Source organism: Drosophila suzukii, unplaced genomic scaffold, assembly GCF_043229965.1.
Source record: "Drosophila suzukii unplaced genomic scaffold, CBGP_Dsuzu_IsoJpt1.0 scf_5, whole genome shotgun sequence".
Lineage (NCBI taxonomy): Eukaryota > Metazoa > Arthropoda > Insecta > Diptera > Drosophilidae > Drosophila > Drosophila suzukii.
In genome coordinates this window covers 660,801-673,537 of record NW_027255937.1, presented here as the reverse complement: position 1 = coordinate 673,537, position 12,737 = coordinate 660,801, and the positions used below count along the sequence as shown (strand labels likewise).

General features: G+C 52.2%; 1 protein-coding gene across 1 annotated transcript; it reads left to right on the top strand.

The window, feature by feature from the left end:
- Positions 1-353: 353 nt before the first annotated feature.
- Positions 354-9,098, top strand: LOC139354963 (uncharacterized). The gene is made up of 3 exons (XM_070999238.1): positions 354-686; positions 7,546-7,781; positions 9,015-9,098. Exons 1-3 carry the CDS (start codon positions 563-565, stop codon positions 9,096-9,098), a joined length of 444 nt encoding a protein of 147 aa, XP_070855339.1. The 5' UTR covers positions 354-562.
- Positions 9,099-12,737: the final 3,639 nt, after the last annotated feature.

Genomic DNA, 12,737 nt, shown 5'->3' with positions numbered 1-12,737 from the left:
GATGCGACTCCAGGCGGTAATCTGTCTAGGGTATCTAGAGCCAAATACCCTAGCCTGATTCTAGCGGGGGGTTTTTGTAACGGCGCCTGTAGAGACTGGCGAACCTAGGTTCAGCCTGAAAGCCTACTATACAGGTTCCGCTTAAACCAAAGCTTGACCTAGTGTGGCCACCTGTGTCGGCTATTCGATATTTCGATAGTTTTGAACAGCTGAGCCAGGGTGGTCATGGAAAGTTCTAGTTTTGACACCTGTCGGTCGTCATATGAAATATATTTCCGCCAAGAGCCTGTGAGGATGCGTGAAACACACCCTCCACATTTCGCCATTTCTATTCTTTCTGCCACGAAGGCATACAATTGGAGATTACGCCACGAAGGCAATTTATATAAGTTCAAACTAGAAGCTAAGCTTATCCGATTTAAATATTGCGCGCACCAGGGCTGGAAAACCACCCAGTGTTGGTCGACCGAGGGCCAACAGCTGATAGTGCCGATAGCGATAGGCGGGAGGTTCGATAAGAAACTGTGTTGGGAAACGAAGAAACCCGGCAAGCCGGGCTTACATGCGGCCGCAAGGGCGGAAGCTCGCTCTCATTCTCGAATGGCAGCCAAGGCGATCAGACCTAGGAGCGGACTACAACCCGGAGTGGTACAGCGGCACGAGCGTCGGCACGCCGGATCCAAGGAGTAAGTGGGACGGACAATAGCGATCAGACTGAGTGCGAGTAGGTGTAGTACTAGTAGTAGTACTAGCGCATAATAAAGACAAGCGAGAATGAAGAAATTTGTGTCCGTGTGAATTTGTGCATTTTTCGGGAACCCACGTGCAGTGATTTGTGCCGGTCGGAAATCGTGTTGCGTCAGAGCTGCTTACTCAGTGCAAACGACCACCCGATCGCCCACAAGGAGCATAGGAAAGGATCGCCTCTGGCCACCCTCTCCTGGGAGCCCCGCCCCAATTACGGTTTAGGTAGGCGCGAGCCACGTGCAGTGATTTGTGCCGGTCGGGAATCGCGTTGCGCCAGAGCTGCTTACTCAGTGCAAACGACCACCCGATCGCCCACAAGGAGCATAGGAAAGGATCGCATCTGGCCACCCTCTCCTGGGAACCCCGCCCCAAATACGGTTGAGGTAGTCGCGAGCCACGTGCAGTGATCTGTGCCGGTCGGGAATCGGGTTGCGCCAGAGAAGCTTACTCAGTGCAAACGACCACTCGATCGACCACAGGGAGCACAGGGAAGGGTCGCCTCCGGCCATCCTCCCCTCGGATCCCTACCCCCCTACCCCAGTAGCTTGTGAGTCGCACATCCAGGGGGAACGGCCACGCCGTCCAGTTTTGTTGGTATTTTCTCAGGGATCGGCTACGCCGCTCGTTTCGTTAGTATTTTCGCCGGGAGCAGCCCCGCCCTCTCCTATACCTTTCGGGTGCCGTGTTGCACTAGAGCTGCCTACTCGGTGCAACGCGGATACTCTGGCCTCCTTTCCCCACAAATCCCCGCGGCAACTCCCCGTCCAGTTTCGTCCCAACTCCTTTCTACAAATTTAACTGTAGAGGACCCTGGCCGGACTGAGTTTTATCCCAGCCCATGAAAAAGGTTCTTACAGTTTGGCGCCCGAACAGGGACGAATAAGGACGACTAGATATCCTTCAGGAGAGTTGGGTTTTTACCACCAACCGCATGGCCTAAAGACCCTTGTCCAGTAGACGAGATTTAGAGAAAGATAGGAGACCGCAGGAATAGTTAGAGTAGGGGATCCCGTAACGCTGCGCCCGCCAATGCCAACCCACTCCCGGAGCGCCACATAGCCACGTGGTCTCCCACGAAGCCGTCAAGCGCATACCGCGCCCCGAGCAGCGCCAACAGAGCGGCCCAGCAGCGCCCAACAAGCGTCCAGCGATCGGCGTCAGTGCACCACCAGCGGCACCCACCCACGTGCCCACCAGGAGCACGCACAGCGCGGCCAGCCGCGCCCTCAGCAGCGTCACTCGCGCCGCCAGCTGCGCCATCAGCAGCGCAGACCCAGCAGCGTCCCGCGCCGTGCAGTGCCACCCACGTGGCCATCAGGTGCCCACAGAGCGCCACCAGCAGCGCCGACAGCGCCGGACACGTGGTCACCAGCCACACAACGAGCGTCACCAGGAGCGCGCAACGAGCGGCCCCGCGCCCTCCGCAGCGTTCAGCGCCCATCGGGCGGCGTCATTTGCACGACCAGCAGCACCCACCGAGTGCCTACCGAGTGCCCACCGAGCGCCACCAGCAGCGCCCACAGCAGCGCCCATCAGCAGCGCCCAGCCGCGCCCTCAGCAGCGCCAACCGCGCCGGATACGTGGTCACTAGCCACGCTACGAGCGCCACCGAGCGCCAACGGGAGCGCTAGCCGCAACCACATCGGTCAGCCAGTGCCGCACGTCAGCAGCACCTGCCGTGCGCCCAGCGCCCAGTCACGCCACTAGGAGCGCTCACCAAGTGATCCCCAGCAGAGCCATCGGCAGCGCCACCGCGCGTATGCCCAGTGTCTCGGGAAAGAAAACGTCAGAGGACGCAGAATCAAAGCCAGATCCGGCAGCTGCCGGACTGGGAGGACAGGTTTTTCACCGCATCCGGGGGTGATTCCACGACCGCAAACATGGGGGTCAGGTGGATCGCCTACCGCCAAAAGGACGAGCTGCAGGCTCTGCTAAAAGAGTTTGGACTTGACCCGAACGGCCAAGTAGACGAACTACGACCACGATTGGCATCCTTCATCGGAGGAGGAGACCACAGCCCGGCTCTACGAGAGCGCTTTGCCGCACTGGAGGCAATATACCCGGAAGCACCCATCCAGAGGACGTCCACCAGTCGGGCCACCTCACCGATGCCCGGAATTGAGGATCACACGCTTCCCGTGCCCTGCTTAGGGAACCTACGGAAAAGCCCTGGACGGGAGATACCGGCCGCCAACCCAGCCGCCCATCTTCCGCACAGCCCTATATCCGCGGCAGTGTTCGCCGAGAAACTGCGAGGATGGGGCGTACTGTTTGACGGACAGTCAGACCCCGTTCATTTTATAGAACGCATCGAGGAAGGTGCCACTGTCTACAATGTGAGAACGAGTGACATACCGAGGGCCGTCATTGGACTTCTCTCAGGCCGCGCCGAGGGCTGGTACCGGGCATACCAAATGCACACCGAGCCATGGGAAACTTTCCGGAGAGAGTTTCTGGAGTTTTTCTTGCCTCCGCGGTACTACCAGAGCCTAGAAGATGCCATCCGGACCAGGCAACAAAATATACGTAGTGGAATTACGCCTGATGATGCAACGCGCCAAGTACTCACTAGGCCAGGAGCTCGAGCGGATCTACGAGAATTTGATGCCGGAGTACCAGCTTTTCATACGGCGATATGAGTTCTCCTCACTAGAGGGGCTTACCCAACTGGCAACTGCGTTCGAAATCGCACGGGATCGAGACCCCGTTCGACATGCAGCCCTAATTCCAACCGCAAGCTGGAATTCCGGCAGGGAGAGCAGCGGAAGACCCACACCTCGACTCCAGAACTTTCTCGCTCCAACGCCCTCTGGACCCAGGAGGCCGGCGATATCCAACGGGATGATCGCCCAGGAAGCGGAACCACCGGTTGACGTCGGCCGAGCTTGTCACCGCTGCGGAGAAATTGGACACTTCACACGAGAATGCCGAAACCCACCGCTGATGTACTGCTGGGACTGTGGGAAACGAAGCATCCGTACCATCGACTGCTGCCGCCGGACGGAAAACGGCCAGGGTCGCCGCCCACGTCGGGAGCCCGCGGTGACCCACTCGGTGCTCCCCCATCACTAGATTCCCCACTCCGCCTGGCGGGGGGGCGAATTGTTGCCAATGTTACCACCGAGGGACAACCTTTCTCGGCAACAATTGACACAGGAGCCTCGCGAAGCTTTGTCAGCGAAGCGATCGCCAAGCGCTTAGACTCAGGAAGAAACAGCAGAGAAGTCCGCTCCCGCATCTCTCTGGCGGATGGATCCCAGAAAGAGGTGACCAAGGCCCTCCGGGCGCAAGTCGGCTTAAACGACCGACAGATCGGGCTGACGCTACTAGTCCTGCCAACGATCCTGGATGAAGTGATTTTGGGCATCGACTTTCTTTGCGCCATCAGCGCAACTCTAATCAGCGGGCAAGTCTGCTTGCAACTAGCCCCACCTGCCACCCGGAAGGTAGAACCAACCCCAGATACGCGGGCGACTCCTACGGCCGCAACCGCGCAATCCCCAAGCACACCCGGTACGCCGCAATCATCGCAAGGCACCGAGGGGGGGACCAAAACAGTTCCAAAGCCTGCTCCGAGGACTCACATAAAGCCAAACGCGCCAGTGCGGAAGACAAGTCCTGACCCCTCGGGACCCCCGTTGTCAAGGAACCCGTCAGGCGACACCGCGGGAGCCTGCACCACCACGGATAACAGGTACGGCCTACAACCGCAGGCGGACGCCGCCACGGCAAAGGAGAAGAACCCGTTTCGACGCCCCTCCACGAGCGCCCTGTTGGCCACCACAACGGTGGAAACTCACACGCGCAAACCAGCCACCTCACCTGGGCCTGGGGAACCACAACGGAAAATCGGTGTATATCAGCTGCCAGCCCAGTCGGACGCAGCTAGCGCACGGAAGCACAACCCATTCCGGAGCCACTGTCCCCACGGACACCTGGTCACTGTAGCGGAGGACCCAACCAGGCTACAGGTGACCGAAGAACCTCACGCCGAGGAAACCGCCCACTTTCTGCAGGAGGAGCTACAGCTTTTCGACGAGCTAAGCGGGCCAACGGAGATCGCCGAGCATACCATCACTCTCCGGGAGAATAAGCCACTAAAGCAGCGGTATTATCCAAAGAACCCCGCCATGCAGAGCATAATCAATCAGCAGTTGGACGAGCTATTACGAGACGACCGAATCGAGCCCTCCCGTAGCCCGTACAGTGCCCCGCTGGTGCTCGTGCGGAAGAAGACAGGGGATATGCGGATGTGCGTCGACTATCGACAACTCAACGCACATTCCATACCCGATGCGTACCCACTCCCACGAATCAACCACATATTGGAGCGGCTACGGAACGCCCGGTTCATCTCAACGCTGGATCTTAATAATGGATACTGGCAGATCCCTATGGCGGAAGGAAGCCGCGAATGCACGGCTTTTACCGTCCCTGGGCGTGGACTCTTCCACTGGACTGGACTGCATTCTGCCCCAGCAACGTTCCAGCGAGCCCTTGACAGCGTCATCGGGCCGGATATGGAACCCCACGCCTTTGCCTACTTGGATGACATCATCGTCATCGGGGCGACGTGGGAGGAACATGCCAGGAATCTCAGGGAAGTCTTCCGACGACTGCGGGAAGCAAAGTTTCGGCTGAATCAAGGCAAGTCCAAGTTTTTCCAGAAAAAGCTGGTATACTTAGGCCACTTGATCAGCGAAGAAGGCATCAGGACGGACCCAGATAAGATAGCTGCTATCCAGGGACTACGCCCGCCAACCAACGTCAAGGAACTCCGTCGCCATTTGGGCATCGCATCTTGGTATCGACGCTTCGTCCAGGATTTCGCCTCCATCGTTCAGCCCATGTCCCGACTCCTCAGGAAGGGGGTCAAGTGGAGCTGGGAGGAGCACCAACAGCAGGCATTCGAGACACTCAAAGCCAGACTAACGGCCGCACCGGTACTGGCCTGCCCAAATTTTGAATACAAGTTCCAGCTTCAGACGGATGCAAGTGATACAGGACTTGGAGCAGTCCTCACTCAGAGCATCGATGGAGAGGAGAAGGTCATCGCCTACGTAAGTCGACGCCTCGAGCGAGCCGAGGAAAACTACTCCACTACCGAAAAGGAGTGCCTCGCCATAGTTTGGGCCACGCGGAAGCTACGCTGCTACTTGGAGGGCTACCAGTTTGACGTGATTACGGATCACCCCGCTCTCAAGTGGTTGAACTCGATTGAAAACCCCACGGGCCGTATAGCCCGGTGGGCTCTGGAGCTGCAACAATACCAGTTTACCGTCCTCTATCGGAAGGGCAAATACAACGTTGTCGCCGACGCCCTCTCCCGACAACCCCTAGGGATGCTTCAGCTGCTCGCGGAACACGGAACTCAGTGCAAATTGATCCGGAGGATGCAAGAAGAAGTCCAGAGGCGCCCCGAAAAGTTTCCGGATTACACTCTGGATCACGGACAGCTGTATCGACACATCGGACACACCTCAGACGTGGGAAACAGCAACCCATGGAAGCTTTGCGTGCCTCGGGAGCAGAGACAACGAGTGCTGGAGGAATGCCACGACCACCCTTCTGCTGGTCACCTGGGCATCCGGAAGACTCGCAGACGGATTGCCCAACGATATTTCTGGCCGGGATTACATCGTGACGTTGTGCGGTACGTCACCAGCTGCTTGGTTTGCCAACAATACAAGGTGAGTCAACGCAAACCGGCGGGCAAAATGCTCACCCGCCATCCCACGGAGCAATTTGCGCTCGTCGGAGCCGACTTCGTTGGACCTCTTCCTCGGACCCGACGAGGGAATACCATGCTGCTCGTATTTATAGATGTCTTTTCCAAATGGGTCGAGATCATACCCCTAAAGAAGGCCACAGCCGCCCAACTGGAGTTTGGATTTCGGGAAAGGATAATATCCCGCTTTGGAGCACCCAGGACTTTGATCTGCGACAACGGCACGCAGTTCACCAGCCGCGGTTTCAAGACATTCTGTCGCACTAACGGCATCAAACTGGAATACACAGCTCCCTATTCCCCGCAGCAGAACCCCACCGAACGGGCAAACCGGACTATCAAGACAATGATAGCCCAGTACGTGGACCAGGAGCACCGGACATGGGATCAGCTACTGCCAGAGATCTCGCTGGCCATAAACACGAGCATCTCAGATAGCACCGGTTTCAGCCCCGCCTATCTGGTGCAGAGTAGGGAACCCAGATTGCCAGGGGCCCTCTTTGATGTGGTCACGCCTGGTCTACACTCGTCGCCGTTGGACCCCACTGAGCGAGCTAAACGACTTCAGGAAGCTTTCCGCACTGCGCTGGAAACCAACCAGATGGCTTCTCAGGAACAAGGCCGCAACTACAATTTGCGACGTCGCGAGTGGAGACCTCAGCTCGGATCACAGGTTATGGTCCGCCTCCACCACCTGTCAAAGGCCAGCGAAGGCTTTAACGCGAAGCTTGCTCCTAAGTACTCGGGGCCATTTAAGGTGCTGAAGTTCCTCTCCCCGAAAATCGTCAGGATACAACATATGGAAAACAGGAAGAGGCGAACAGCAGGAGTAGGCGACCTGAAGGAGTACTACCAACGCAGTGACCAACTAGGGGACCCGGAAGAAGCCACCGGAGAGAGCGCGTGCCCAACATAAGGGAGTCGACGAATGTACCCAAAGCATCGTAGTAATAACTTTAGTAGAAAACTAGGTTAAGCTGAGAGTTGTACCCACTAGATAAGTCGATCCTCGCACTCAGGCAGGGCCAGTAAGGAACGTAGGCCTAGGCTAATATTCTAGCAATTTACAGATCGGAACTACAACAACAGGATGGAGGCCCAGTGGATCGTCGCCCCAGTCGGCTGGAGGGTAGACACCCACCAGCGACGACTGCCTACAGCCCTAGTCGCATCCATCCAGGAGCAGGATCGACGGAGGGTGCGCTACCTGCGCCAGATCGAGGGTCATCGGTTCCGAGTCACCATCACCGCCGGGCGGGAGGTGATCGTTTCCCTCCGCCATATTCACGCCGAAGAAAGGGGGGGTGTGAGGATGCGTGAAACACACCCTCCACATTTCGCCATTTCTATTCTTTCTGCCACGAAGGCATACAATTGGAGATTACGCCACGAAGGCAATTTATATAAGTTCAAACTAGAAGCTAAGCTTATCCGATTTAAATATTGCGCGCACCAGGGCTGGAAAACCACCCAGTGTTGGTCGACCGAGGGCCAACAGCTGATAGTGCCGATAGCGATAGGCGGGAGGTTCGATAAGAAACTGTGTTGGCCATGCGGCCGCAAGGGCGGAAGCTCGCTCTCATTCTCGAATGGCAGCCAAGGCGATCAGACCTAGGAGCGGACTACAACCCGGAGTGGTACAGCGGCACGAGCGTCGGCACGCCGGATCCAAGGAGTAAGTGGGACGGACAATAGCGATCAGACTGAGTGCGAGTAGGTGTAGTAGTAGTAGTAGTACTAGCGCATAATAAAGACAAGCGAGAATGAAGAAATATGTGTCCGTGTGAATTTGTGCATTTTTCGGAACCCACGTGCAGTGATTTGTGCCGGTCGGAAATCGTGTTGCGTCAGAGCTGCTTACTCAGTGCAAACGACCACCCGATCGCCCACAAGGAGCATAGGAAAGGATCGCCTCTGGCCACCCTCTCCTGGGAGCCCCGCCCCAATTACGGTTTAGGTAGGCGCGAGCCACGTGCAGTGATTTGTGCCGGTCGGGAATCGTGTTGCGCCAGAGCTGCTTACTCAGTGCAAACGACCACCCGATCGCTCACAAGGAGCATAGGAAAGGATCGCATCTGGCCACCCTCTCCTGGGAACCCCGCCCCAAATACGGTTGAGGTAGTCGCGAGCCACGTGCAGTGATCTGTGCCGGTCGGGAATCGGGTTGCGCCAGAGAAGCTTACTCAGTGCAAACGACCACTCGATCGACCACAGGGAGCACAGGGAAGGGTCGCCTCCGGCCATCCTCCCCTCGGATCCCTACCCCCCTACCCCAGTAGCTTTTGAGTCGCACATCCAGGGGGAACGGCCACGCCGTCCAGTTTTGTTGGTATTTTCTCAGGGATCGGCTACGCCGCTCGTTTCGTTAGTATTTTCGCCGGGAGCAGCCCCGCCCTCTCCTATACCTTTCGGGTGCCGTGTTGCGCTAGAGCTGCCTACTCGGTGCAACGCGGATACTCTGGCCTCCTTTCCCCACAAATCCCCGCGGCAACTCCCCGTCCAGTTTCGTCCCAACTCCTTTCTACAAATTTAACTGTAGAGGACCCTGGCCGGACTGAGTTTTATCCCAGCCCATGAAAAAGGTCCTTACAAGCCTCGCTGGTATCCAGCCGATTCCGGTTAAGTTCTTCTTATTTTAACCTGCGAGAGAAACGGACGTGCAGCAGCTCAAAATTTAAATTACAATTAAAAGACTAAAAGTCCGAAATATATATTTTTTGAGTGGCGTCCAGTATTTTTGAGTGGCATCCACTATTCTAAGTGGTGTTTAGCACTCAGTGTGGCTGCCAGCTAAAAAAGCTAGCCAGCGAAAAAAGCTTAAAGTAAGTGCAAGTGCATTTGTTTAGAAATTGGGGTGTATTTAGCCTCCAACAAAATTTCACTACAGGAATTTTTTAAAATTCCGGGTGGAAAACCCAGCCAGTGCTGCCACAAGTTGCCGCCAAAGGCGCATCTTATTGATTCGGCCAATTTACTGGAGGATTTACCACCTCAAGAAGGCCAAAATCAAATCTCGGGGCCCAATCGTCAGGTATGGTTTTTTTGAGACACACTTGTTGTCATATCTGTAATTAATTTGAATGCCCAATCGTCCGGTTGGCCCGCGAGGAATGATTTGGAGAGATTAGTGCCCTGAAGTACCCCTATCTACTATCTACCTATCTACGGGTCATGTAGTGCCGACCAAGAAGAGCAGTTTATATAAAGAGGACCGATGGCAATTTAATTCAATTATATAAGCTGTCCCGATGCCCATCATGCCGCGCATCCGTATACCAGCCGAGTTTTAAGGGGTGCGCGTATCCGTCTGGGAGGTTCCCGAGTGGAATATCGCTGCCGCAGATTTAGGTATTTATACCCGTTTATGTTGTAAAAGCGCCGCGTGTGTGAACGGCCTTAACCTAGCATGGCACACTAGCCAACCGGGTTTAACCTTAATGGAGATAAAAACTCTCTTTCGTATTGGATCAGTCCTAACCCTGTTATATAACCAACGCGCTTTGAGAAACCGAATTTAAGAATTAATGTGAAAAGAAAATCAATGAAATCAGAGATATGTAAACCATAAAGCAAACAATAATTTTTCGTAAAGCCTCAAGTGGCAACGCCATGTAAAGCGATAGTTATATTAACAAATTGAAAGAAATTAACAATTCAATCGGGTCAAAAGAGATAATGTACGCCGAGAAGCATTAATTTAATTTAAGAAGAGTTATATTTTCTTTTAGGTTTAAATAAGAAATTTGTTATTGTAAAGTACTCAAGGAATTACGATGAATTAGGTACGGGTTAAAAGTTTAGTTTAAATCGTTCGCGCGTCTAAGAGAAATGAGAGAAATGTTTATTGGCCCTTTAAATTCTACATGGCGAGAAATATCGCTACCATTAACATTACAGCCAACCCATCCCGTCCGGAGATCGATCTTCAACGTTGGAGGAAATTTTAAACTTATTTAAACATAAGCCCCGAACTAAAAAATTTATTTAATTAAAATACCTTGAGTTATTTGCGTTCTCTAGAATTAATTTGCGATTTTCAAAAGAAGTTGAATATAAATTACGATCGCCTGCTATTAAATCTTAAAGTCTCTAATTGCCTGAATACATGAACTGATAAATTTAGAAAGTCCGTTGAAGAAGTATTTTTAAACTAAAAAAATAATACAGAATACCTAGAACTATCGGAAAACTATTTCTTTAAGCTAAAATTTATATTTAGTAAAATACATTGTTATATCATAAATATTATCTTCCTATGCCTTATTTTTTCAAATACCCTATGTTCATTTTATAAATATTAAATATGACTTGTATCGCTATCTACGGAAAATTAACTAGCTTTTCGAACAGAAATAAAACCATGGATCTGTAAATAACATTGAACTGAACTAAGCCGATGATTTCTCGATCGTAGGGTATCAAAGGGGTCACCGAAGCCATGCTTTAAGGTGGTGATCATAGGTTGGGAGGGCCATACGCAACCACAATACCATCAGTGGATTCGTACAGCTAACTTTCTCCAAAACTTTTCTGTCCCTATAATACTTATTCCTGAATTTATTTATCTTTCTCTTCCGGTTTTAGTTTACTATCCTCTCTTGTCGCTAGCACGCTTATTTCTGATCTTAGTGATAATAATGTGTAGTCAGTACGCGAATCTGTAGGCGCAAGACCTCCACCCCCAAAGCCGACGAGCGAGTGCCGGACCCTAATAGCGTGCCCCGCAACTGCAGATTCCCGATTTCATCCAACCGTTACACGCTACAGATCTGCTGTAGCATCTTGTCATTTTCATCCAGGCGTTTAACCAGCTGTGTGATGCGATCCTCTTGTGAAGCGTGGTGCGTGTTTTGCTGTGATACTGCACACATGTGATCCGAAGTGTCGTAGTTAAGGGAATCTATCACAGTTGCAAGCTGGGCGAGGGTGGTTTTGGGAGAGCTTTCGAGCAGACCTACGATTACAGCACGCGCTGGAGGTGGTAAGCGCTTGATCCAGTCTAGTTGGCTGAGTAGATGACTTGGACGACCGTCACCTATTTGAATTCCTGTCGCAAGTCTGTCGAGGCGCACCATCTCTGATTTGGCAAATTTTGACAAAATTGCTTGCTTGAGGGTTGAGTACGGGTTTGTTTGTGGTGGGTTATTCACAAGATAGTGCACTTGATCCAGGTATTTGGGATCAGCATACGCAATTACTGCTGCGTATTTCTCCTGCTCTTGGCGTGCACCGAGACCTTGCAGCAAAATCCAGCTTTCCAGTTTGGTGAAAAACATTTCGATGTTGGAGATGGAATGTAGTTGAGGGAAGGGCATCTTGGCAAATAGCGAGTTCACAGCACTTGCATCAGGAATTTGCAGTGGTTCCTGCGCGTCGACGAAATCTTCGTTATCCGGCATTGTTTGAGGTTATGTTGAAGTTCTGAGTAAGTCGAGGTGCGTTCGCTTTGATTGCAGATGTTTGAATCGTCTGGGGTCCCCAATTATGGTTTGTATTCAAACGAAGGTAAGTCCTGCACTTAAGTTAAACACAGAACTTGGATGCTTAGATAATAATATATATTTTCTACTTTATTATAACTGAGTGATTGTTCAGATTTGAGATCTCTTTTCTTAGTGGGCTTTTTTAGCGTGGTGCTTCAAGGAGTGTGCCCAGAGAGGTTTATTGATACCAATCTCTCCTTAATATTTAAAATAAATACCCTTCAGTTCTGCAGTAGGTACGCGGTGACTTGGCTCAAGGCAAAAAGCTTTTTTGTCTCTTTTTTTGTGCCTAAAACGCTGTGCCGCTGTTGACGTCAGCAGAGAAGTCGGCGCAGCGTAGAGGACTGCCTACAAAAACGACCGTGCAACAAAGAGAGGCAGATATTCGGAGCTTCCCTCTCTTTCTTTGTCTTATAATCTTCCTGCACTCGGCGCTCTCAGAGACAAATTTCGGCCGGTCTGTTAATTTGTTTGCGTCTCTTCGTTATGTTTGGCTAGCGACTAATGTTTCGGCGGAAAAAGTTTCGTGGCGCAGTGACATGTGAATGCCCTAATATTTTAGCAGCATTATTGTATATAAAAGAAAACAACTAATATTGTTTTATAAAAGTAAAGTATTTGATTATAGTAAAATTAAGTAAATCGAATTTACTTTTAATGTTATGCTTACGTATTATACATTAATATTACAATATAATTTTTTAGTTAAGTTATAGAAATTAAGTACGTTAAAATTGATTTATATATTTAAAACATTTTAATATTACCATTTTTAGAAA